Source organism: Natrix helvetica (genome assembly GCF_964273705.1).
Source record: "Natrix helvetica genome assembly, chromosome: 3".
In the NCBI taxonomy this organism is placed as follows: Eukaryota; Metazoa; Chordata; class Lepidosauria; order Squamata; family Natricidae; genus Natrix; species Natrix helvetica.
This window is the reverse complement of record NC_138549.1, coordinates 3182174-3209865: the sequence shown is the minus strand read 5'-3', so window position 1 is coordinate 3209865 and position 27692 is coordinate 3182174. Positions and strand designations below refer to the sequence as shown.

At 49.8% G+C, this 27692-nt stretch overlaps 1 protein-coding gene across 1 annotated transcript; it reads right to left on the bottom strand.

Moving 5' to 3' along the window:
- Positions 1-7800: 7800 nt before the first annotated feature.
- On the bottom strand, positions 7801-18451 carry PCDH8 (protocadherin 8). Its single transcript, XM_081948420.1, has 3 exons — positions 15055-18451; positions 13793-14000; positions 7801-8976 (listed from the first exon to the last, which is right to left on the bottom strand). Exons 1-3 carry the CDS (start codon positions 17614-17616, stop codon positions 8603-8605), a joined length of 3144 nt encoding a protein of 1047 aa, XP_081804546.1. The 5' UTR covers positions 17617-18451; the 3' UTR covers positions 7801-8602.
- Between the last annotated feature and the right edge of the window lie 9241 nt (positions 18452-27692).

Sequence of the window (27692 nt, the reverse complement as noted above, 5' to 3'; positions counted from 1 at the left end):
CCTTCCTCTGGAGTGAGGAGGGAATGGGGATTTTGCAGTATCCTTCCCCTGGAGTGGGGAGGGAATGGAGAATTGCAGTATCCTTCCCCTGGAGTGGGGAGGGAATGGAGATTTTGCAGTATCCTTCCCCTGGAGTGGGGAGGGAATGGGGATTTTGCAGTATCCTTCCCCTGGAGTGGTGAGGGAATGGAGATTTTGCAGTATCCTTCTCCTGGAGTGGGGAGGGAATGGGGATTTTGCAGTATCCTTCCTCTGGAGTGAGGAGGGAATGGGGATTTTGCAGTATCCTTCCTCTGGAGTGAGGAGGGAATGGGGATTTTGCAGTATCCTTCCCCTGGAGTGGGGAGGGAATGGAGATTTTGCAGTATCCTTCCCCTGGAGTGGGGAGGGAATGGGGATTTTGCAGTATCCTTCCCCTGGAGTGGGGAGGGAATGGGGAGGGAATGGGGATTTTGCAGTATCCTTCCTCTGGAGTGAGGAGGGAATGGGGATTTTGCAGTATCCTTCCTCTGGAGTGGGGAGGGAATGGAGATTTTGCAGTATCCTTCCCCTGGAGTGTGGAGGGAATGGGGATTTTGCAGTATCCTTCTCCTGGAGTGGGGAGGGAATGGGGATTTTGCAGTATCCTTCCTCTGGAGTGGGGAGGGAAAGGGGATTTTGCAGTATCCTTCTCCTGGAGTGGGGAGGGAATGGGGATTTTGCAGTATCCTTCCTCTGGAGTGAGGAGGGAATGGGTGATTTTGCAGTATCCTTCCTCTGGAGTGGGGAGGGAATGGAGATTTTGCAGTATCCTTCCCCTGGAGTGGGGAGGGAATGGAGATTTTGCAGTATATCCTTCCCCTGGAGTGGGGAGGGAATGGGGATTTTGCAGTATCCTTCCTCTGGAGTGAGGAGGGAATGGGGATTTTGCAGTATCCTTCCTCTGGAGTGGGGAGGGAATGGAGATTTTGCAGTATCCTTCCCCTGGAGTGTGGAGGGAATGGGGATTTTGCAGTATCCTTCTCCTGGAGTGGGGAGGGAATGGGGATTTTGCAGTATCCTTCCTCTGGAGTGGGGAGGGAAAGGGGATTTTGCAGTATCCTTCTCCTGGAGTGGGGAGGGAATGGGGATTTTGCAGTATCCTTCCTCTGGAGTGAGGAGGGAATGGGTGATTTTGCAGTATCCTTCCTCTGGAGTGGGGAGGGAATGGAGATTTTGCAGTATCCTTCCCCTGGAGTGGGGAGGGAATGGAGATTTTGCAGTATATCCTTCCCCTGGAGTGGGGAGGGAATGGGGATTTTGCAGTATCCTTCCTCTGGAGTGAGGAGGGAATGGGGATTTTGCAGTATCCTTCCTCTGGAGTGGGTAGGGAATGGAGATTTTGCAGTATCCTTCCCCTGGAGTGGGGAGGGAATGGAGATTTTGCAGTATCCTTCCCCTGGAGTGGGGAGGGAATGGAGATTTTGCAGTATATCCTTCCCCTGGAGTGGGGAGGGAATGGGGATTTTGCAGTATCCTTCCTCTGGAGTGAGGAGGGAATGGGGATTTTGCAGTATCCTTCCCCTGGAGTGGGGAGGGAAAGGGGATTTTGCAGTATCCTTCCTCTGGAGTGGGGAGGGAATGGGGATTTTGCCAAAGTATTGCTCAAAGTTCCAATTTATGAAGAGAGCCATGTTGGCACATCTGGGAAAACCTGAATCTGAAAGCTTCCCAGTTTTCCCCACCCAGTTGAAAGTTCAAGATCTTGCCCCCACACCCACAAGTCCATCCCATGGTCCAATCTCCCACTGCCACGCTGGCAGTTCTAACCATCCAGTTCCAGTCAGGTGCAGAGGTACACAGACAAAGGACGACCTTGGCTTTCTAGAAAGAATTTTGTTATGGCTATATAACATCTAACTCTGCACAATCCCTCCTCTCATTTTCCCACAACAGAAAATGGATAGAATAATAGAAAGTGTGGCAGGCCAAAGACCCAAAAGAAAACATGGCTGCAGACCTGACACCAGGACTATTAACGATTTGCACTATTTCAAGACTTAGAAGGCTTTGGGGAATGTCGAGATGCTAGGCTGATTTCTCTCTTGACTCCACCTCCAGGCTTAGCCTCTCCTCCTCCTATAAGTAATTTAAGATTAATCACAATAACACAGGTGACAGCTATGGAGCATATTATCAAATCACAACGTTCTCAGCCATGTTGGCCAGCCAGAAGACAATACAGAGCAGGTTCATTGTTACTGGAACTCATCATAGTCAGATCTTTTTCTATGGGGTCTCCAACGCTCTACTGAGAATTGCACTCAAGGGAAGTACCTGCATTTTCAAGTTACTGGCAGATGGTTGACTTGAGGGTCTTCTCAAAAGGTAATGTCTGATGGGTCTGTAAATTCCTGGTTCCTTCACCCCTCCCCCCGCTTCTTTTTGAAGATAGGGGAATTGTTCCCCATCCTCCAGTCATCCAAGGATAAGAAATGGATAGATATTCTTTCAGGATATAAATCAAAGGCTCCTGCCAATTGGAACCCATCCAAAATAGTGTTCTGCTCAAGTTGGAGCTAAGGTTTACCCAATCTTTCACAACATTCTGATTGTGTGTATCTCTATCATGTCTGTCTGTCTGTCTCTATTATCTATCATCCATCCATCCATCCATCCATCCATCCATCCATCCATTCATCCGTCCATCCATCCATCGGTCCATCCGTCTATCCGTCTCTCTGTCCATCTCTCATGTCTCTCATCTGTCTTCTATCTGTCTGTTTGTCTGTCATTCTGTCTGTTGTCTGTCTGTCTCTATCATCTATCATCTATCATCTGTTATCTGTCATCCATCCATCCATCGGTCCCTCCATCTATCTCTCTGTCTGTCTCTCATGTCTCTCATCTGTCTGTCTCTCGATCGGTCGGTCGGTCGGTCAGTTGGTCAGCCAGCCAGCCTGCCTGCCTGCCTGCTTATCTATCGTCTGTCTGTCTGTCTGTCTGTCTGTCTGTCTGTCTGTCTGTCTGTCTGTCTGTCTGTCTGTCTGTCTGTCTGTCTATCTATCTATCTATCTATCTATCTATCTATCTATCTATCTATCTATCTATCCATATCATCTATCTATCATCTATCTATCATCTATCTATCTATCATCTATCTATCTATCTATCTATCTATCTATCTATCTATCTATCTATCTATCATCTATCTATCTATCTATCTATCTATCTATCATCTATCTATCCATCCATCCATCCATCCATCCATCCATCCATCCATCCATCCATCCATCTATCCATCTATCCCATCATCTGTCTACCTGTCTATCATCTATCTATCTATTGAGTTTATTTATTATATTTATATCGCCACCTATTCACACATGGCAACTCAAGGTGGATTAATAATAATAATAATAATAATAATAATAATAATAATAATAATAATAATAATAATAATTTTATTTGATTAGCCGCAACCCTCTCCCGAAGGACTCGGGGCGGCGTACAATCAAAACAAATAAAATACAGATAGAGACAACATACATACATAAAAAACAAAGACATCTACATGTGCATGGAGGAGGTAGACTAATAAGTGAAGACAATTAAAAGACACAATTTAAAATCCCATTAAATAAAATTACCAAATTAAAAAACCCGTCAGGAGCGTTATGCAGTTATGGTTGAGCCAGGCCAGCTATTTGGAATAGGTGGGTCTTGAGCTTTATACGGAAGGAGCGGAGGTCAGTAGTGGTCCTAATATCCGGGGGGAGGTCATTCCACAGGGCTGGGCCCGCCACAGAGAAGGCTCTGCTCCTAGGCGCCGCCCCATGGCACTGTCTGGTGGACGGCACCTGAAGAAGTCCCTCTCTGTGTGAGCGGATGGGTCGCAGGGATGTATGGGGCAGAATACGATCCCGCAGGTAACTAGGTCCTGAGCCATGGAGCGCTTTAAAGATCGTAATCAAGACCTTGAAACGCACCTGATAGACCACAGGAAGCCAGTGCAGCTCGCGCAGGAGAGGTGTCACATGGGAGTACTTAGTACTCCCCATAATCACCCGCGCGGCCGCATTCTGGACCAACTGCAGTCTCCGAGTGCATTTCAAGGGAAGCCCCATGTAGAGAGCGTTGCAGTAGTCCAGACGAGACGTCACCAGCGCATGGGTGACTGTGCGTAGGGCGTCCCGGTCCAATAGGGGGCGCAATTGGCGCACTAGGCGAACCTGGTGGAACGCCCCCCTGGCCACGGCTGTCACATGGTCATCCATGGACAGCCTGGCATCCAGGAGGACGCCCAAATTGCGCGCCCGCTCCACGGGGGCGAGTTGAATGCCCCCAATGGCCAGAGATGGAATTAACTGGTTGAACCGGGGGGCCGGAACCCACAGCCACTCCGTCTTGGAAGGGTTGAGCTTGAGTCGGTTGTCATCCATCCAGACCCGTACGGCTTCTACACACCGGGACATCATTTCGACGGCCTCGTTGGGGTGGTTTAGGGTGATAATGTACAGCTGAGTATCATCAGCGTACAGATGATATCCCACCCCGAAACCACGGATGATCTCGCCCAGCGGCTTCATGTATGTGTTGAACAGGAGTGGCGAGAGGACCGACCCCTGTGGCACCCCACAAGTAAGGGGGCTTAGGGTCGACCTCTGCTCCCCTGCCAACACACGTTGCGTCCGGCCAGAAAGGTAGGAGCCGAACCACCGCAAAACGGTGCCCCGGACCCCCAGCCCCTCCAGTCGGTGCAACAGGATACCATGGTCGATGGTATCAAAAGCCGCCGAGAGGTCTAATAGGACCAGGATAGAGGAACAACCCCTATCTCTGGCCCTCCAGAGATCATCAACCAACGCGACCAAGGCCGTCTCTGTGCTGTGCCCGGGGCGAAAGCCGGACTGGCGTGGGTCTAGATAATCATTCTCCTCCAGATGTCGTGGGAACTGAGAAGCCACCACACTCTCTACAACCTTCGCCAGAAAGGGAAGGTTGGAGACAGGACGATAATTGGCCAGCTCCGTAGGGTCCAGGGAAGGCTTCTTGAGCAAGGGTCTCACCACCGCCTCTTTCAAGGCGGCCGGAAGAGACCCCTCACCCAACGAAGCGTTCACTAGGCCCAGGAGCCAGTCGCGTGTGACCTCCCAGGATGCCAGTACAAGCCAGGAGGGACACGGGTCCAGTAAACATGTGGTAGGTCGCAGTCGTCCACGCAATCTGTCCAAATCTTCGATGACAACCAAGTCAAACTCCTCCCAGAAAGGTTTCTCAAGACTCGCCACGGACGTCTCGACTGGGCCACTGAAGGGGACCCAATCCTTCCGAATTTGAGCGACTTTATCCTGCAGATATTTCCCAAATTCCTCTGCCCTACCCTGTAAAGGGGCCTCCCGTGGCCTCTGAAACAGAAGGGAGCGGGACACCCGAAACAGGGCGGCAGGGCGGTTTTCCGCGGATGCAATGAGAGCGGCACAATATTGACGTTTGGCCGTTCTCAATGCCACAAGGTACGTCCTTAAATGGGCTCTTACTTGTGCTTGGTCAAATTCGGATCGGGAGGATCTCCAACAACTCTCTAGGCGTCTCTTGCGGCGCTTCATCACCCTTAGCTCCTCAGTGAACCAAGGAGCCAGGGTGGATCGTTGCCGCCGGAGAGGCCGCAAAGGCACCACCCGGTTCAAGGCCCCGGGAGTCGCATTATTCCATGCGGCCACCAGGTCCCCTACCCGAGGGCGGGTCAGGGCTGCAGGAGGTGGCCCAAGCTCCGTCTGGAACCTGTCTGGTTCCATCAGGCGCCTGGGGCGGAACCATCTGGTGCTTTCCGGTTCCGCCTCCCCGCAGCGGGGGGTAGCACCAGGGAAGTCAAGTCGGAGGAGTGAGAATATTATCTATTTATCTATCTATCTATCTATCATCTATCTATCTATCTATCTATCATCTATCTATCTATCTATCTATCTATCTATCTATCTATCTATCATCTATCTATCTATCTATCTATCATCATCTATCTATCATCTATCTATCATCTATCTATCTATCTATCTATCTATCTATCTATCTATCTATCTATCTATCATCTATCTATCATCTATCTATCTATCTATCTATCTATCTATCTATCATCTATCTATCTATCTATCTATCTATCCATCTATCATCTATCCATCCATCCATCCATCCATCCATCCATCCATCCATCCATCCATCTATCCGTTGTTTCTCGTCTTGCCTTCAGGTGCTTTAGAAAATAAGTTGACTCCCTCTTCTTTGTGGCAGCCCCTCAAATACTGGAACTCTGCTATCATATCTATACAATAATACAATAGTAGAGTTGGAAGGGACCTTGGAGGTCTTCTAGTCCAACCCCCTGCCTAGGCAGGAAACCCTATACCGTTTCAGACAAATAGCTATCCAACATCTTCTTAAAGACTTCCAGTGTTGGAGCATTCACAACTTCTTCTCCCCCAATCCTTCCTAATTGGAGTAATTTCCTGATTTGAGTAACATCAAATCAAAATGCAGAATCAGAGGAGCACTTGGTTATTTCTAAACATGAGCTACCTTTTTTGAATGGCCTGTAGCAGGGGTGAAATCCAGCAGGTTCTGACAAGTTATGGAAAACTGGTAGCAGAAGTTTTGAGTAGTTTGGATAACCGGCAAATGCCATCTCTGGCTGGCCACAGGGTGGGGAGGGAATGGAGATTTTGCAGTATCCTTCCCCTGCCACGCCCACCAAGCCACGCCCACAGAACTGGTAGTAAAAAAAATGAATTTCACCACTGGCCTGTAGGATGTTGTCGTTGACAGCGTGGCCTCTAAGAATGCAAGAGGTGATTTCATCTAAGGCAGGGGTCCTTAAACTATGGCCTGGGGGGCGGACATGGGCCGGCAAAGCCATTACTCCATCCTGCAAGGGACCACAAGGCTGCTCCTCATTGCCCCATCTACCCACTGGCCCCTACCCAACTTCTGGAGGCAGAGGCCAAAAACGGGATGCGTGGAGACCTCAGGAAGCCAAAAATATGACCATTTTTGGCCTCCCCAGCCTCCAGAGGGAGGGAGGGAGGGAGGGGAGAGAGAGGGGGGGAGAGAGAGGGAGAGAGAGATAGAGAGAGAAATCCCCCCCCCAAGTCAGCTGTATCCCTTCACTAACCTGCTTTCCACCCCCAGGAGCATAACAAATTAAAGTTTAATTTGTGTATATTGTTTAATGGACTGCTAAATTGACCATGCCCACCTGGTCACATGACTGCCTAGCCACGCACCGTCACATAACCGCCTAGCTATGCCCACCGTCACACGACTGTCTAGCCACGCCCACCCAGTCACATGAGTGCCTAGCCACACCCACCCAGTCACATGACCGCCTAGCCATGCCCACCGTCACATGACCGCCTAGCCATGCCCATCCAGTCACATGACCACTTAGCCAGACTCCCCCACCCAGTCTGCCCCCCCCAACAGTCTGCGGGAGCATGAATTGGCCCCCTGCTTAAAAAGTTTGTGGACCCCTGATCTAAGTTTTGAAGCTATTATTTCTACGATGGCTTTCACGACTCTCGGTTTTCCTAGGCAAAAATAATTGTTATCTGCTGCGGGCAGAGAATCAGGATATTCAAACCCCTCCGACACATAACCTTTATTAGTGCTTTATACAAAGTGACAACAGAATAATTAATCCACATTTAGTTCGAAGCTCACCATGGACTTCAGTAACACACTTGGCAAAACAGCCTTTCTTACAACAAGCAATTGCTTAGCTAACATTAACATGGATTCCTAAGAGATTCACGGCTTTCTCTGTCTCTCTCTCTTTTTTCTTTTCTTTCCCCCCCAAACGTATCTTTTTAAATATTTCCCTTGGAAAGAATATTCGATCCTCCAGGTTTTATTATATAAAAATAGAATATTTTCTCTATGTACAAACAGTACAGTACATGATATACAGAAGTTCAAAGAAAAAGGGATGAATGGGAGGGAGAACTGAGGAGGGACATCAGGAAAATGGTGAAATACTGCACATTTCATAAAAATTACATTAACGAGAGATTTTCGTTTGCAAATATCAAACAGTACCAATGCAAATTGGAAAATTTCCCCCCCCAACAACTTAATTTATACATCGTTGTCTATCTGTATAACACATACATGTTTATGCGTGTAATTCCCGGATGTATGCATGTACAAATATACACAGACACATTGTTTTTTTCCCCTATAGGTGATATGCATGTACAGTATATTTGTACATATACACATTATTGTATTTTAAGGCACGTTTTACTTAAACTTATGTACATCATCAAACCCAGTTAACAATATCTTGGCGAAGTTTGAACTTTTCTAGGTCCATTCTTAGACGGGGATGGAGAGAATGAAAGCAATGTTTCCTTTATCAAAAAGTGATATAAAAAGTCTCTCTCTCCCCCCCCCCCCCGTGAGTTCTTGGGAAAGACGAAGTGAGTCACCAAGTGGTGGGAGAGACACTTTGCACATGCTCAAGAGTCACTGTCCTGCTGCAGAGGAGGAAGGGAACAAACATCCCCACCAACGAAGCCTTTTTGGAAATAGAAGTTCAGGTCTGTTTCCTCGAAGAGGGCTAGTGGCCCAGTGTTCACATGTATGAGGAAATTCAAACCTTCTTGCTGGTCTCGGAAGGAGAACCTAAATAATGGTGAGAAGGAGATTCATACAAAGGTACTGAGATCTCCTGAAGGTCCGGCAACCTTCCCGGATGAGGAGGAGACCTCAGGGTCATTGTCCTGTCGTAATCCCGGTGGAGAACCTTCTCGTAGACACTTTGCAGCCCTACTGTCTTGGGCAGCTGGGCGGGATAGAAGTGGTCACGATGGAGGGTGTCTCGGGGCAAGGATGTGGTTCTGCAGAAGGTGGAGAGCTGGGTTTTGGGGTGCGGGGACGTGTGAGAGTTGATCTGGGCGCAGGAGGGACTCCAACATCGGTCTGAATGGCCCAGCAGTTTGCATTCAGCGGTGCAAGCCCACAAACCTAGAAAAAAAGGGCAAGCGACAGGGTAAATGTGTGAACACCAATGCAGGAGACCAAAAGGACATGCGACACAAGGAACCATGTTGGGAATTGCAAGGAGGGGTCCCTGGGGGGTCTCAGAGCTGGGTTGTTCTCTTGCAGACATTTCATGACCAAACTAGGTAACATCATCAGGGCTAAAGGGAGGGGGGTACAGAGAGAGGAGGAGGAGGAAGAGGAGGAGGGGGAGAAGGATGAAGACTGTGAGTTTCTTGGTACTCTCTGATCTGAATTGTTTTCTTGCAGATGTTTCATTACCCAACTAGGTAATATCATCAGTGCTAGAAGGGAGGAGGGTTTGCAGAGAGGTGGAGGAGGAGGAGGAAGAGGAGGAGGGGGAGAATGCCTGTAGGGCCCTTGGTGCTCTCTGAGCTTGGTTGTTTTCTTGCAGACATTTCATGACCCAACTAGGTAATATCATCAGTGCTAGAAGGGAGGAGGGTTTGCAGAGAGGTGGAGGAGGAGGGGGGAGGAAGGGGAGAATGACTATGGGGTTCTTGGTGCTCTCTGAGCTTGGTTGTTTTCTTGCAGACATTTCATGACCCAACTCGGTAACATCATCAGTGCTTAGCATTAGATAACATCATTGCTGGCACTGATGATGTTACCTAGTTGGGTCATGAAACGTCTGCAAGAAAACCACCTAGCTCAAGGAGCCACAAGGACCCCCTCATTCAACCCTGAGCTATAAATACAGGTAGTCCTTGACTTAAAACAGTTCATTTAGTGACCGTTCAAAGTTACAAGTGCAATTATTCCATTTTTATCCTCTTCAAAGTCCCTACGTTTACGTAGTCAGCGAGACAAATATACCGAGAGTTGAGCCATTAATGAATCAACAAAATTCTTCCTCAATCACAAGCCCATTTTCAAATGGATTGACTGGCCCGAAAATTGCAAAGAACCATTGTTTTTGTCATTGCTGGCAGTTCTCGACTTACAACCATTCGCTGAACGACTGTTCAATGTTACAACGGCACTGAAAAATAGATCTATGACCATTCCCCACACAGCCGGTGCAACATTCTCACGGTCACATGAACAAAATTTGGACATGGGCAACTGGCTCGCCTTTATGATGGTTGCAGTGACCCAGGGTCATGCAATTAGAGTCAATGGGGAAGCTGGATTAGTTTAACAACCGTGTGACTCCCTTAGCAACTGCAGAGATTCGCTCAACAACCGCGGCAAGAAAGGTCGTAACATGGGACAAAGCTGACTTAACGATGGTCTCGCATAGCAATGAAAATGTTGGCCTCAATTGTGGTTGTAAGTAGAGGACTTTCTGTAGTGAAGACTTTGACCATCCATGGGGAGGAAAGGTAGGGTTAGGTATACGATCTTTCGCGCATGAAAATATCTGTAACCTTATCAAAGTTCTACCATCCTTTGCTATCTAGACAAGATTGCTACATTCCCAGGACACAATCTTGACCAATTCCGCGTAATTAAATGGTTCTGTTCCTATAATTTGGGAGGAGGGTGAGAAGGAAGCACATAGCCTAGATTTGAGGGTGCAAATATCTAAAATCGGCTTTTCAAAGCCAATCATCTATTTTCCCCCAAATCTACTGTCCTTCACATATCATCATCATTGGCTTTTAACAATCCCATGATTCCTTGCGGGATGCAGTCGGGGCAACTGAATGGAGCTGAATGTTTATGGCCGGATGCCCTTCCTGTTGCCAATGCAGAGTTTTGTTCAGCAGAGATATTCTCATCGTGCTCAGAGAGAGAAATACCTGCCTCTACCTAGGATTGAACTCACAACCTCTTGATTGTGAGACGAGAGCTCCACGGCCAGTGCACCACTCCTACTGTCCTCAACATATATCAGCCTACAATTCTCATCGCTTCTAGGATCTCTTAACATGGGGAAAATCAAACAATTTTTTAAAAATGTAAATATGGTTAAAATAGCTTGGTTTTTTCGCTTTCGGGCAGTGTTGTGTTTTTGTGTTTTTCCTTTCTAAATTCTCCAAGGGGGAAAAAGTGAGCATGGATGGGAGTAACAACAGACAATTAAAACCCAAATGGAAAGAATCGGGGAATAAAACAAAACTGTTTTGAGAACGGAGCCAATTATCTAGGGATATGCGTTACAAGCAACCTTCAATGCGCAACCACAATTTCCATCACTAAGCAATGTGGGGCTGTTAGGTGTTAAGGGAATGGAGCTGGGATTTGCAAGCTTTTTTGGGTCATGTCCTTAAGTGAATCATGCGGTCGTTATGGAAATCCGTCTTTCGTCACTGACTTCGCTCGCCAGAAGCCTCCTGGGAAAGTTGTAACTAGCAATCAATACACCTCCGGAAGTAACAACTGCATAATAGTTTCCAAGCACTCAAATTTCGATCACATCACCGCGGAGATTGTAATGTTGATGCTGGGATGGTCGTAAGTGCAAGGACCGGTTGTAAGTCCCTTTTTTTCAGCAATGTAACTTCGAACGGCTGTAAAATGAATGTCCATAAGTCAAGGGGTACCTGAATGCTTAGTAAAAATGAAACGGAATAATGTCTGCCTTCCTAGTTTTATGGTAAGATCCACAAAGAGTAGAAGTAGGCTATGCAAAGCAATCATAACTCGGTCAGGAGATCTTGTGACCTTCATCAAATTAAACCACATCTCCTTCATCCACGTTCCTCGTTTCAGCTCCTACATCACAACAACAGCTTTTGGGGAAGTTGTAAAGCAGAAGGGGACAATCTGTGGCCCTTTAGCTGTGGATGGGATTCCAGCTGTTGTCCAACTCGGTCTGCCTTGCCACCGATCAAGGATTACGCCGAGTGAAATCCTGTAATATCAGGAAACCAGCTTCCTCCAACTTAGAGCTTCTCACTCTTGCAATTTTAAGACGTGTGTGTCAGTTCCAACCAAATGGTTATGCTCTGGGAGCAGAAGACAACCCATCTGGGATGGCCAAGGTTGAGAGACACCGCATTCTGATCTAGGCTTTCTTAAAAAGTATGAAGCAAAGTCTTGGTCCCGGCAAAACCTCTTTTATTTACACGACTGTGAATTCCTTTCATTCACAGTCAGCAGAGCTCGGCAAGGAATATTTCAGAGGAATATTTATCCACACGAACCTTATCTCATTTGGAGAGCTGCCAGATAACTAGTTTCCAAGCGCAGGGCAAGGCAACACTTGGCACAGAGTCTCTGATAGTCACAAAGAGAACTTTCCTCTCTTGACATGACCGAATGAATGAATGGTTTCCTGCAAAAGCCCCCTCCCCATTCGCTCCTCTTTTGTTTCCTATGGGAGGGGCCAATCACCTCTAAGGTGTGGCTTTACTTCCAAGTCAACCCTGATTTCTTAATTGTTCTTGCCTTCTGGCAGCTCTGCGCATGCGCACACTGGGAACAGGCTCCAGCTGTTCCTCTGCCTCACTGCTGTCTAGCTCCCTCTCTGCCTCAGACGCGGAGTCCTCGTCTAAGCTTTCCTCTGCCCCCAGGACTGGCCCAGGTTCCTCCCCAACCTCCTCACTGCCCGACTCTGCTGCCAGCTCTGCTGGCCACCGGAGGGTTACAACACACTGTTTCTAGTCTAACGCAGTGTTTCCTTCTCTCCATGCATGTTTCCAGCTGCAATTTCCCCCTTTTAGTTACGAAGAAAGAAACTGGTCTCTACTCCAAGAAGGCCGTCCGTTTTCAACGGTGACAAATCAGCAGTTGCAAAGAATCCATCTGCTAATCTGACTTGGAAATGAAACCATTTGTGAAGGAAGGCAAACATGCGTGTCCCAAGATTATGTCGCAAGATCCAATTCTGGTCAGTCAATGGGACCAGAGGTTTAGTCTTTTGAGCTTTCGGACTCGTGCTGGAGCCCATCCTTGGGGGCTACCCCAGGTTACATCTTGCAAAACTATGTTTTTTTTTACCAAAGACAAGCAAACAGCCTCATATCTCTACTCAAACCATGTATTTGACTAGAGCCAAGAAAATCAGCCTCACATGTCTGCTCAAACCATGTAGTTTACTAGAGCCAAGTAAATTGGGCTCACATCTGTACTCAAACTATGTATTTTACTAGAGCCAAACAAACTGGGCTCACGTCGCTACTCAAACCATGCATTTTAGTAGAGCCAAACAAACCAGGCTCACATCGCTACTCAAACCATGTATTTTACTAGGGCCAAGTAAATGGGGCTCACATATGTACTCAAACCATATATTTTACTAGAGCCAAGTAAACTGGACTCACATCTCTACTCAAACCATCTATTTTACAAGAGCCAAAAAAACTGGGCTCACATCGCTACTCACACCATCTATTTTACAAGAGCCACATAAACCAGGCTCACATCTCTACTCAAACCATCTATTTTACTAGAGCCAAATAAACGGGGCTCACATCTCTACTCAACCATGAAGCTTTCTTGGTGACCTTTGATGAGTCACCATCTCTAAGCCTCAAAGGATTGTCGCGTGGAACGGAGCCTCCTTCTCCGGCGAACAGGATAACGCAATATTTAATTAAAGTGGATCTGTTCCAGCGGGGCGGACGCATGCGGTCTCTCCTGCCCCCACGGGAGCCCGAGGCCCCAAGGGATCTCGCCAGCGGCTAAGAAGAACAGCACAGGCCGCAGCTCTGCCTGTTCCTCGCTTGGAAGGAGCGTTGATGAATATTTAGGCCATTAGAGGTGATTTGCAACCAACGTCCCACTCAGTTTTTAGGAGAAACCCCTTTGATCTCTCCCTGACATGGTCGATCTGCTAAGGGGGGGTGGGGTAGGGGCTGGGGTAGGGGGGGTTGGTGGGAGAAACCTTTACCGTTCTGCATGTGTGTGATGAGATCCTTCTTCAGGGCGTCTCCGCTGATGTCAGAGTCACTGTCGTTGAAGTCGCTGTCCCCTTTGCCGCTGTCCTTCCCGCTGAATTTTTCTCCTTCCCTGCCAGATAAAGTGTTGAAGGAGTGGCCCTTCCACATGGGCACTGGGGCGGTGGGTTCTTTGCTGTAACTGGGGGTGGAAGTGTAAGACTGGAAGGAAGGAGATGAGAGAGTTGGAGAAGAGACGACAGAAAGAAAGGAAAGGCACCGTTAATGTCAGAAGAAAGAACGTTAACAGTGGATAACATATTTAGTAAGACCGTACATATTAATGTATTTAATATATTAATAATAAGATTTAATATTCTTCTTCTCATCCTTCCTATTGCCCATCTCCTTTTCTACTTACGACTATAACTTTGTTGCTTGTATCTTTACGATTTGTATTGTTTAGTTTCCTAGGACGATGGATGTTGATTCTGCCACTAAGTGTTATAGCTTATGATTTATGATAAATGTATGCTTAGAAGGACTATGATTTATAGCTTTTATAGACACGGAGAGCTTATGCATCGAAGACAAATTCCTTGTGTGTCCAATCACGCTTGGCCAATCAATATTTCTATGCACTCGCCTTATTGAGGTAGGAAGGGCAGCGTTTCATAAATAAAAAATAATTGAAAATCCCTGAGAGATAACCCCCACCCCCGAATACAGGCAGCCCTTGACTTCATCTAGCAACCATTCATTGATGATAAAAGGGATTTACGACCATTTTTCACACTTATGACCGTTGTGGCATCCCCAGGGTCACGTGATCCAAATTCAGATGCTGGGGCAAACTGGTTCACATTTATGACGGTTGCAGTGCCCTGGCCCCCTTTTGTGACCTTCTCACCACTGGAAAACCAGTCAACCGTGCTACTAAATTAACAGTCACTTAACAACGGTGACAAGAAGGAGGAAAAAAAACACGAAGCAATGTTTCACTTAGTGACAGAAATTTGGGGCTCAAGTGTGGTCGTAAGTCGAGGACTACCTGTATGTGACTTTCAAGCCCATTGTAGCTGGACAAGCCACCTGGATGGCCTATATCTCAAATTCTAGCTTTGCTTGTGTTCAATGAATCTCTCAACAGGCTACTGAGTAACTACGTTCCTGCTCGCTATTAATTACTTCTTTGACCTTCAGAGGTACGTTAAGGTGTAACCAGCAAGGTACGATTCCTTCTCTACCCCTGGCAAGAGAAGGTGTGGAAGGTTACCTCTGTGTTGGCTCCTCGGAGTCGGCTCTGGCTGTCGTAGAGGCTGTTGGTTTCTCGACTATTCTCAGACGCTGGAATATCTTCACTGGCCGGAGAGGGCTCCGGACTAGCGAAAGAAGACTTGCTGGGGAAGGAATGGACGTCGAAGCGAGGACTGGAGGGGTGGAGGGCCCCGTCGCTGGGGCTTCCTTCCTTGTGCCCCTTCTCCAGATGAGGAGTGTCCAGAGGTTCGTCCAAGATCACCTTCTTCTCCTTCTTGCGCCGATTGCAGGTGGTGGCGATGGTGATGATGGCCGCTAGGAGCAACGTACAGCTTCCCGCCAGGATAATGATGACGATTAAGGGGACATCCCATTGCAACGGTTGGTCTTCCCAAGAGCTGGGCTTGGCCGCAGAATCTTGGCCACTAGAGGGAGGCAGCGATGCGGTCACCAGGAAGTTGACCACCACGGTGGTGGAAAGAGGTGGCAGCCCACTATCGGCCACGGTGAGAAGCAAGGGATAGACTTGGCCCAGCTGCTCTTCAGATAAGCTCCTCCGGAGCGTGACCTCCCCTGTTTTCTGGTTGATGGCAAAAAGATCCAGAGATCTTTCCTGTTGCTGAGGATCCTCTGAGAAAGTGAAGCTCAGCTCAGCGCTGGAGCCCTCGTCTGCATCTCGGGCCTTGATGTGGACAACCAGGGACTCTCGGGAAGCTCTGCTGGAGACCCCAATTTCAAGAGACCCGTTGGTGAATGCAGGAGAAGTAATGACCGGAGCGTTGTCGTTCTGGTCCATCACCCGTACCTTGACCAAGGCCGTAGCGGAGAGCGAAGGAGAGCCCCCATCCGATGCTAGGATGGACAACTCCATCTCCTTCAGGATCTCATAGTTGAAAGTCCGCAGGGCGTAGATGGCTCCTGTGCTGGGATCGACCGAAACGTAGGTGGAGATCGAGGCGCCCATGATTTGGTTGTCCAGCAGGCGGTAGGTCACTTTGCCGTTGGGTCCCAGGTCGGGGTCGGAGGCTGCCACGGTGGTCAGGTAGGCCCCCGGGGGGTTGTTCTCCGGCAGGGCCACCTCGTAGCGCGCCTTGGCGAAGCGCGGGGCGTTGTCGTTCTCGTCGGCCACGCGGACGGTAAGCGAGCGGACGGTCTTGGCCGGGGGAGAGCCCAGGTCCTCGGCCACCAGCGTCAGGTTGTACTCGGCTACGCGCTCGCGGTCCAGGGGGCCGGTGGTCAGCAGCAGGTAGCTGGCGGCGTCGTAGGCGCGCTGCAGGGCGAAGGGCTGGTAGGGCGCCGGCAGGAGGGCGCAGCGCACCTGGCCGTTGGCGCCCGCGTCGCTGTCCGAGGTGCTGATCAGCGCCACCAGGCTCTGGGCGGGCGCCGCCTCGCTCACCGCCGCCCAGCCGGCCTCCTCCTCCTCCTCGGGCTGCGGGCCCCGCGCCGCCTCCGATCCTTCGGGGCCGCCCAGGGCGCTGATGGCCACGGCGGGCGCGTTGTCGTTGACGTCCAGCAGGCGCACCAGGACTTTGCAGGCGGCGGCCAGCGGGCTGGCGCCCCGGTCGCTGACCTGCACGTCCAGCTCGTAGGTGCGCTGGCGCTCGTAGTCGACGGGGGCGCGCAGGGCCAGGCGGCCCGAGAGCGGGTCGAGGCTGAAGAGGCGCCGGGCCTCGGGGGCCACCTGGCTGCCCCAGGCGTAGAGCAGCTGCCCGTTGGCGCCCTCGTCGGCGTCGGCCGCGTCCAGCTCCAGCAGCAGCGCGCCCGGCGGCGCGTCCTCGGGCAGCTCCAGGGTGAGGAGCGCGCCCCGGGGGAAGGCGGGCGCGTTGTCGTTGGCGTCCAGCACGCGCAGGCTGAGCGTGGCCGTGCCCGAGCGCGCGGGGCTCCCGCCGTCTGTGGCCACCAGCTCCAGCCGGTAGCCGGCCTGCGCCTCCCGGTCCAGCTCGCGCAGCAGCACCAGTTCGGCGCAGCGGAGCCCGTCGGCGCGGCGCTGCGCCTCCAAGCCGAAGGGGCTGCCCGGCGAGAGGGCGAAGCTCTGCAGCCCGTTGGAGCCGGCGTCCGGGTCGTGCGCCAGGGGCAGCGGCAGGCGGGTGCCGGGCGCCGCGCTCTCCGACACCTCCAGGGCCACGACGGGCTGCGGGAAGTGCGGCGCGTGGTCGTTCAGGTCCCGCACCTCCAGCTCCACGTGCACCAGGCGGAAAGGCGAGGCGCCCGCGGCCGCAGGGCCCCCCAGGCTCAGCACGTCGAAGGCCAGCAGGCAGGGCGACTCCGAGGGGCCGCACAGCTGCTCCCGGTCCAGCCGCTCCGGGCCCAGGCTCAGCTGCCCGTCCCGCTCCCGCACTCGCACCAGCGACCCGTTGCCCGGCGCCTTCACCAGCCGGAAAGTCCTCTCCCCTCCTGACGCGCCTTTCAGCGGCAGCTCGTCGGCCAAGGTCCCGATCACCGTGCCAGGGGGCTCTTCCTCGTAGGTGTGGTAGCGGATCGTCTTGCCCACCGCCGAGGCCAGCAGCAGCCAAGCCAGGCAGAGGATGCCCGTCGGGGAGCTTGGCACGGCGGGGCAGCGGCTGTCTTTGCCGGCGCCCATGCTTCGCTGGCTGCCAAGCGCAAAAAAGAAGAGAGAAAGAGAGAGAAGAAAAGCAGGCAGGCAGGCAAGAGGAGGGGGCGAGGCAGACAAGCCCCCTTCCCGGCTGTCAATCCTCCCCAGAGCCGGTCCGCCGGGCGCCCCCACCCCGCATCGAACCCTTTTCCAGGAGCGCTGAGTTCCCCCCGCGGGCACCTGCTCCGACTGCGCCCTGCCTCGCTTCTTGGGCTACTAAGACGGACCCTTCCCCACTCGGGCTCTTTAATAGGCGAGGGTATGCAAATGAACGCCGCGAGGCAGCCAATCGCGGCTCGCCTTTCCTCCCGGGACCCCCGCCCCCTTCGAAAATTCTTTAGACCAGGAATAAAGCGAGCGATGGGAGAGAAAGACCCCCCCCCCTACTTGCGGGAGGGTAGGCTCTGCGTCCCCCGATAGGGAGGAAAAAAAACCGACCCGGAAAAATCAGGGACTTGAGGGGGTCTGGGGGGGGGGGGTGTCTTGAGCTTATTGGGTGCTGCCCCTTCGGGGTGTCCCCTCTTGGCTCCAGCGGGGCAGGGGGCTAACCGGGGAGACCCTCTTGGCAGCCCGTCGGAGCGGGAGTCTTCAGAGCGCGCCCTGGGGTTCAAGGGCGAGGGTCCCCCCTCCTCCCCAAGGGGCTTTTGGAACCGGGTCCTTGCCAAACGCACTTCCAACCAATGGGGGGAAATGGGGAGGAGGTCGTCCACCCCACCCCCCGAGTTGGCCAAGCACCCTGTCTCTATTTGAAGCGGGAAAATAAAGGGAGGGGGCTACTGGCGGGCAGGGTGGGGAGGGGGGAAATGAAGAACGAGGGAGAGCACGGTTCCCTTCAAAAGCCCCCTGCCCAACCCTCTGCCCCTGGTTCTCGGTCCTTTGCTCCCCTGGCGATGGGGAGAAGGGTCTGGGCGCTTCCCTGCGGTCTCGGGGGTCTTGGGAAAGGGGGCTCCCTTTTTCTCCCCCACCCCGCCTTCCTCTGGGAAACCCGACCGGCTTTAGGGGAGGGGGGGGGGAGAAAACTCCAAATCCGAGGCGGACCCTCAAACCTAGCCCCGATCGCACCTGGAAGGTGTAGCGGTCCCGGTGGGCGGCAGGACGCGGGGAAGGAGCGAGCAGAGGCGGCCGGTTCCCGAGGCAGCTTCTCGGCTTTCCAGCGCGGAGGAAGGAAGAGCTGCGCGGAAAAAGCGGGGAAGGGGCGGGCAGGAGCCGCCTCCCTTCGCCCGCCTTGCGCTAAGCCCAGCCCGCTTGGACCCGCAGATGCCGGAGCGCCCCCTCCCCGCTTCGCCTTCCGACAAGACCCCCCCTTTTCCTCCACGCCCCCAGAGACATCGCAGCCTCTGCTGCTGGCTAAGGGGGCTAAGCGCAGAAAAGGGAAGCCCCCTCCCCCGCCCCGTTACGAGGAGGGGAGGGCAGAAGTGCCGGTCACCCTCTAGGGAATCCCGGGTTAAGCTGAGTTAACTCCAGAGGGGCCTCGGGGGTCCCAACCGTCGTAATTCAGAATTAAATTGAATTAAATATGTCAGGGGAGGGGAGGGAGGCGGGGGAGAAGAGGGGCTCCCCTCTCCCCCACCCCCTCCTCTCCTCTCACCTCTCTCCTCCTCTCTTTTCTCCTTTGCTTTCCTCTGCCTCTCCCCCTTTCCCTCCCCTCCCTCTCTCCTCTCCTCTTTCTCTTCCATCCTGCTGTCCTTTCCTCTCTTCTCCTCTGCTCGCCCATCCCTTCCTCTCCCCTCCCCTCCCCTCCCCTCTTCTCTTTTCTCCACTTTCCTCTCCCTCTCTCTTCTCTCTTCCCTTTTCCTCTTTCCCCTCCCTCCCTGTTAGATTCGGGCAACGAGAGAACAGACTCCGGACACGTAGTGACTTAACAGCTCTTTATTAGTAGTAGTAGTGATCCAGCTTGCTCTGTGGTCTGAGGTTTCCCCTTTTATAGGGATTGGGTACGCCTCTCGACCAATCAGATGGATACCTGTTTCCCGCCATACCGGCGGACCAGAGAGGAAACTTGCCGCGATATATGTTAATATCTAACACTCCCTGTGTCCTCTCCCTTCCCCTTTCCCCTCCCCTTTCCCCTCATGTCTTCTTTCTTCTTTCTCCCCTCCCCTCCCCTCCCCTCCTGTCCTCTCCTCTCTCACTTCCCTCCTCTTCTTTCCTCATCTCACTTCCCCTCTCCCCTCTTCTCATCTCTCCCCACCTCTTTTCTTCTCTGCTTCCCCTTCCCTTCCCTCTCTCCACTCTTCTCCCCCTCCCCTCCCCTCCTTGTATTCTCTCCCTTCCCCTTTCCCCTCCCCTCGTATCTCCGTTCCTCTCTTCTCCTCCTCCTCTCTCCCCTCTGCTCCTGTCCTCTCGTCTCCCTTCCCCACTCCCACTTCCCTCATCTTCTTTCCCTCTCCCCCTCCTCTTGCTGTCCCCCTCCTCTCCTCCCTCTCCCCTCCTCCCCTCTCCCCCTCCTCTGCAGTTAATGTCCTTTCTCGCAGTCCCCCAGTATAAGGGTCAGCATCGCCTACCTCTGCCAAAGGGCCAACTGACCCAAGCCATAAGTTGGCCAACTGAGATTTCAGCAAAAACCTGGTAGGGGTCTGTCTGTGTAGGACTGTGTAGCCCCCCCCTCCCTCCCTGCCTGCTTGCCTGCCTGCCCCACCCCTACAACCCAACTTCCCTTTGGGGCGCTTCCTTAGTTAAAATGACGTGGAATAAGAAATAGCCCCACGGAAGAAGGAAATTAGCTCAGCCAAGGAAGGAGATCTAGAGTGGAATAACCGAAACTGACTAGCTGCTGGCCAACAGTCTCTCTCTCCCCCTCCCAGGTCAGAAGAAGTGAAAGTGATTGAAACTGACACGAACAGGGAAACTGGCAAAGAAGTCACCCAAAGTCCCCTTCCAGACTCATCCTTAGGTTTTAGACGTTGCAAGGAGAAGGAAAAAGGAAAAAAAAAACACAAAGTCAGCAGTCACACGGCTTAAATGAATGTGCATTGGTTACTTTGAATTATTTAAAAACATTTTCCTTCTGTTTTATTGTTTTAAGCCGCAGAGGGTAGCCCCCACAGTGAGACGGGTGACAAAATAAAATAAAATAAATAATAAAATAAAAATAACACTAATGTAATAAAATGAAATGAAATAATGAAATGAAATAAATGAAATAAATGAAATAAATACAATAAATGCAATAAAAAATAAAATAAAATAAAATAATAATGAAATGAAATGGTGAAATGAAATGAAATGAAATTTCAGAATACTGTCAAACTGGAACCCTGAATTTCAAGTTAAAAGCAGGAGAGGAGTTTTTGCGTGTGTGTGTGTGCGTGTGTGTGTGAAAGGAACCCAAGAAATGAAGAGTAAGGAAAGATTTAAACGTTGGGGGGGAGGGGAGGGGAGGGAAGGGAAATGCATTCCAAAAATCACCTGGACCTTCTTAGCCTTTGTTTTTGGGGGAGGGGAAAAATGAGGAGGAACGGATAGACATTAGTTAGTGACCAGGAGTACATCACTTAGCCTCACTACATCCTCTAGCCACGCTCTTCTTCCCCTGTCTTCACCTGGTGGTCTCCATCCAACCTAATTTATCTCCTGCTCTACACCGGATGCGCCAGTCCTGCTGGGTGTCCTTAGGCCAGTTTGCCTAAGCAAGGGTCTCCGTTCTCCCTGCGCTCCTTGGGAAGGAAGGCCCTCTGGCTTCAGTGGGACCTTCTCCCCCAGTCAGGGAGAAGAGCAGCGTTCACTCCCCCACCCCCCTTGGCTGGATGAGCAGATCCAGAGGTGATTAAATAAGCAATTACAATAAATTAATAGAAATGCAATGCGGAGAGTTGCAAGCAATTAAAATCCCCCAGGAACAACAAGAGCCCCGAGGCTAAATGGGTTTAGAGCCAAATAAACCAGGATGGCTTTATTCTCCATCCTAACATCCTAAACCAAGGCTGGGTCCAAAATTATATACTGGTAGTCCTTGATTTACAACCGTTTCATTTAATGACCGTTCAAAGTTACCACGGCAAGGAGAAAAGCGACTTACGGCCATTTTTTCCACAGTTACGACCTCTGCAGCATCCCCGTGGTCATGTGGTTGAAACTCAGATGCTTGGCAACTGACTCGTACTTATGACCATTGCTGTGACACCCCCCCAAGGTCACGTGATCCCCTTTTGTGACCGCCTAACAAGCAGGGTCAATGGGAAATCCAGATTCGCTTAACAATTGGGTTACTAATGTATCAACTGCAGTGATTCACTTAACAACGGAGGCAAGGAAGGTTGTAAAATGGGGCGAAACTCACTCAACAAAATGTCTCATGCAACAACAGAAATGTTGGGCCCAATTATGGTCGTAAGTCGAGGACTTCCTGCAATCCCATCAAATCTGGAAGTCAGCAAAGTTTCATCCAACCAACTTCGGTCCTCAAAGCTGGCGGTGACTGCGCCACAGAAGAGGTTGCTCCGGATTGGCTGTCTTGCTGGCCAACGAGGAAGAGGAATAGGCTGATGATGTAATAAGGCTTTAACAGAATAACAGGGTTGGAAGGGACCTTGGAGATCATTTAGTCCAACGTCCACACCCAACGTCCACCTCCCTTCTTTCCCTCCCCCCTCCTCCTTCCATCCTTCTTCTTTCCTTGCTTTCTTTCCTTGCCTCCTTCTTTCCCTCTCCCCTTCCCTGCTTCCTTCATTCCTCCCCCTTCTTCTTTCCCTCCCCTCCCTCCCTCTCTCCTTTCTTCCTTTTTCCCTCCTCCCTCCCTCCCTTCCCTCCTTCTTTCCCTCCCCCCCCCTCTTTCTTTCCTCCATTCCCTCCCTTTCTCCTCCTTCCTTTCCCTTCCTTGCTTCCTCCCTCCCTCCCTTTTCCCTCCCCCTTCCCCTCCCTCCCCCCTTCCTTCCCTCCCCCCTTCCTTCCCCCTTCCCTTTTCTTCCTTCCTTCTCCAGGTCAGGTCCTTGCTTATCCCCAGTACAAAATTAAAAACAGCCTCATGACTTTGATGCCATAATTAAAGATGGTTTTAGTTCATCAGATTGTTTGGGTTTGTTACAGCTGCATCCAAATCCAGACTTGGGGGTGGGGGGAACTGGCTGTATGACTGGGCTGGATGCTGAGCGGTTTGGATCTCTGTAGGATGCTCCTCCTCCTCCTCCTCCTCCTCCTCCTCCTCCTCCTCCTCCTCCTCCTCCTCCTCCTCCTCCTCCTCCTCCTCCTCCTCCTCCTCCTCCTCCTCCTCCTCCTTCTCCTCCTCCTCCGGCTGCTGGTTTCGAAAACGTTGGAAACACTTTGCCATGAAAAAAATAACCCACCAGTGAAAGAGAAGCAGAAATAGAATTTAGATTCCCATTTGCTTGGGCAAATGCCTAAAATTAGACCCAATTCCAACATGCATTTCAGCCTCAAAAGCTTCAGGAGGGATTTCTTCCCCGTTAGGTGATCCTACGTGAGTGACAGATCCTAAGAAACTGGCCAGAGAAGGATGACAACATATCTCCTCACTTTTTCTGCCTTGAAGGAAATTTGTGAGGGCTTCTTTTTTTTAAAAAAAAGCCAACTGTCCATCACTGATGAGTGGAGAATGCCAGGAGGAGACCTGTCACTGCACAGTTGTCAGAAATCAGCTAAGCGCCTGACTTTTAATAAAAACTGGGATCCTGAAAAGAAGCCAATAGATTCATTCTGATCTTTGACACGCTGAGAAGCATCTTTATGGATGGACTTGTAGAGAAAGAAGAAAGAGTAACTCCACTCCAGAGGCTTCTGGTGGTGTAATGAAGGGGGATGCAACCATTTCTCCAGAATGGCACAAGATCCCCTGACTTATAAGATCTTATAAGATCTCCTTACTAGGCAGGGGACTGGACTAGAAGACCTCAAAGATGAAGGATCAGGGGAGACATGATAGCAGTCTTCCAATATTTGAGGGGCTGCCACAGAGAGGAGAAAGGGGTCAACATATTTTCCAAAGCACCCAAAGGCCAGACAAGGAACAATGGATGGAAACTGAAGAAGGAAAGATTCAACCTGGAAATGAGAACTTTCCTGACAGTGAGAGCAATAACCGAATGGAACAGAAGTTGCCTTCAGAAGTTGTGGGAGCTTCATCACTGGAAGCTTTCAAGAAGAGACTGGGCTGCCATCTGTCAGAAATGGTGTGGGGTCTCCTGCTTAGGTGGGGGTTGGATTAGATGACCTACAAGGTCCCTTCCGATTCTGTTTACCCTACCCTACTCTACTCTACTCTACTCTACTCTACTCTACTCTACCCTACCCTACCCTACCCTACCCTACCCTACCCTACCCTACTCTACTCTACCCTACCCTACCCTACCCTACTCTACTCTACTCTACTCTACTCTACCCTACCCTACCCTACTCTACTCTACTCTACTCTACTCTACTCTACCCTACCCTACCCTTCTCTTCCCTCTTCCCTTCTCTTTTAAAATACTATTTGGTAAAACTACATTTGGACCACTGCATCCAGTTCTGGTCACCATGATACAAAACAAATGTTGGCACCCTGGAAAGAGTGCAGAGAAGAGCAACAAAGACGATTAGGGGACTGGAGGCTAAAACATGGAAAGAACATGTCCCAAAGGTGATTTTTTTTTTCAAGAGGCAACTGGACTTTCTGATTTTTCTTTGAAGATGTTTCACTTCTCATCCAAGAAGCTTCTTCTGCTCTCAGAGCTGAAGACGCTTCTTGGATGAGAAGCAAAACCGCTTCAAAGAAAAACCAGAAAGTCCAGTGGCCTCTTGAAAAAGCACCTTTGGGACAACCATGACCTGGAGGACTGAGAATCTCCAGAGACATTTAGCTAGGCATTCAAAGAACAGTTGCAGGAATTGTGTATGTTTAGTTTAATGAAGAGAAAGACCAGGGGTGACATGATAGTAGAGTTCCAATATTTGAGTGGTTGCTACAAAGAAGAGGAGGCCCACCTATTCTCCAAAACACCAAAAGGCAAGACAATAAGCAATGGGTGGAAACTAATCAAGGAGAGAAGCAACCTAGAATTAAGGAGAAACTTCCTCATAGTGAGAACAATTAACCAGTGGAACTGCTTGCCTCTAGAGTCTAGAAGTTGTAGGTGCTTCATCACTGGAGGTTTTTAAGACCAGATTCAGAAAACCACTTGTCTTGAATGGGGTAGGGTCTCCTGCTTGGGCATGGGGTTGGACTAGAAGACCTCCAAGGTCCCTTCCAAGTTTGTTCTTCTATAAAGTCCCTTCCGGTCTTGTGATTCTAACAGTAGTCTGTTGGAATCCATTCCTTGCCTGGTGTGAGTAGGGGGAAGGTTGGTGTGATGCAGTGGTGGGTTCCTACCGGTTCGCACCGGATCGCGCGAACCGGTTGAAGACCGAACCCGGAAGTAACCGGACCCGGAAGTAACCGGGAACCAGCACCGGTCCTGTCACTTTATCCCCCTTGCCATCCCAACGGAGCTCGCTCGCTCCCCCGCCCGTCCGCACTAAACTAGCTAGCCCAGCTAGCCGCTCATTGATTGGCTGGAGTTCAGCCAATCAGTGAGCGGGCTGGAGGCGACCCGTTTAAAAGCGGGTCGTCCTCCATTTCAAAACTCCCTTCTCTTCGCTGGGAGCTTGCTGCTTCCCTCAGGTAAGCAACTAAGCACGAGGAGGGGCGGCGGGAGGCTTGCTTCGCCGAGGAAACGCCTCTGGGCCTTTCCGAGATGAAGCGCCATGCTCGCGTGGGCGACGCGGCCGGCGGGAGGCTTGCTTCACCGAGGAAAGGCCTCTGGGCCTTTCCAAGATGAAGCGCCATGCTCTCGTAGGCGGCGCAGCCGCCCGGAGCTTTGCATCGTCTCGGAAATGCCTTCGGGCCTTTCCGAGACGAAGCGCCGTGCTCTCGTGGGCGGCGCAGCCGCCCGGAGCTTTGCATCATCTCGGAAAGGCCTTCGGGCCTTTCCGAGACGAAGCACCGTGCTCTCGTGGGCGGCGCAGCCGCCCGGAGCTTTGCATCATCTCGGAAAGGCCTTTGGGCCTTTCCGATACGAAGCACCCGGCTGGCGTGGGTGGCAAGCCTCCGCGAGGCTAGGCCAAAAGCCCCCCCCACCCCTCTCCAGCCCTAAGCAGTCTTAAACATTCTTACCTGTCCTCCTGCCTCTCTGCCTGTCTGCTGCCTGTTGCATCGGAGAGCTGCTGATTCTGCCTGCTGGTAAGTAACCTGGCTTTTTTTCTTTTATTTTTTAAATGTATTTTAAAATAATATTTTATTTATTGTGCATAGAATTTTTTAAAATAATTTTACTTAAAAGTATTGAGTGTAGAATATTTTAAAATGGTTTACTTCAATTTATTGTGTGTGGATTCTTTTTTTAAAATTGTCTTAGACTACTTAAAAAAAGATTCTATCCAAAATAAATTAAAATAAACCATTTTAAAATATTCTATACTCAATACTTTAAAATGTATTGTGCATATAATTGTTTTAAATTGTTTAATTGTAGTATGGAATATTTTTAATGGTTTCATTTTAAATTATTGTGTGTGGAATAGTTTGAAATGGTTACAGTATAAATTATTGCTGGTGGAATACTTAACAATGGTTTTTAAGGATTTTTTTTTATTTATAGAATATCTTTTTTAAATTATTGTTTGGGAATTTTTATGTTTTAATTGTTTATAAAATATATTTACTACAAGAAATGTTATTCCTTTTTGCAAATGTTTTATTTGTGATGCAATATGTTGCTTTTAAGTGTACAGGTTGGTGTATGGTATGTGTCTCAAGGTGGCTTCTTTTCTATGGGCAGGCCAGGTTGGTGCAAGGCAGCTTTGCCAGATTTTGTGTGTTTCTGTGTGATACCTGGTTGTTTATGTAATTGTGATGTGGTTGCTGGTTCTGTGAGCTTCCTGGCACTGTCCTTTATAATTTCCCACAATGCCTTGATGGTTTTGATTCCAGTGGCTTTGTCTTTCCTGTCCTTAGGGTTAGGGGGGAAAAAACACTGGTTTCATTTGCAGTCTTTGGGGGGGGGGGACAAAAAGGAGAAAGAGGGAGGAGGTGGGAGAAAGTGGGATCCTTGCTGCTTTCTGAGCTTGGTGGTTTTTTTACAGACATTTCACTACCAAACTAGGTAACATCATCAGTGCTAGATGGGGTTGTGGGGAAAGGAGGAGGAGGAGAAGTCGAAGGACAAAAAGGAAAAAGATAAGGAGGGAGAGGACTGTGGGATCCTTTGGTGTTCTCTGAACTTGGTGGTTTTTAATTATTTTTAGGGAATTTTTATTTATTTATTGTTTATAGAAAGTTTATTACAAGAAATGTTATTCCTTCTTGCAAATGTTTTATTTGTGATGCAATATGTTGCTTTTAAGTGTGCAGGTTGGTGTATGGTATGTGTCTCAAGGTGGCTTCTTTTCTATGGGCAGGCCAGGTTGGTGCAAGGCAGCTTTGCCAGATTTTGTGTGTTTCTGTGTGATACCTGGTTGTTTATGTAATTGTGATGTGGTTGCTGGTTCTGTGAGCTTCCTGGCACTGTCCTTTATAATTTCCCACAATGCCTTGATGGTTTTGATTCCAGTGGCTTTGTCTTTCCTGTTCTTAGGGTTAGGGAAAAAAACTGGTTTCATCTGCAGTCTTTTGGGGGGAAATTGTTTGTGTGTGTGTGTGTGTGTGTGTGTGTGTGTGTTTTCCTGGCACTGTCATAGTTTGTGTTTGTGGGTATGTAATGTCCCGCAGTTATCTACACATTAATAATGATCAAGTGCTAATAATATTTCCTTATACATTTTAGTGACCTTTCCTTTCATAATTGGTGTTTTCTTTCATACTTTTAGATTTCTAATTGCTGTTTTTGTTAGTTAGCAATTGATAAAACAAATTCCACGTGAAAAAGTATTCAAAGCCTTCTTGGTTTTAATTGTCAATTTATTCATTCTTGCACATTCTAATATTTATTCATTTTCATATCTTTGTTTTTTCCACTGTTGTGCAAACACAATTCCAACAGCTGTTAACATGTGTAAAATTAAATATGTATTTATTCCCTTTGAAATACAAGTAGTAAGTAGTAAGCTACTTACCTTCTGTAAGTAGCTCTTTTATTGTTTTGTGTACTTATTTT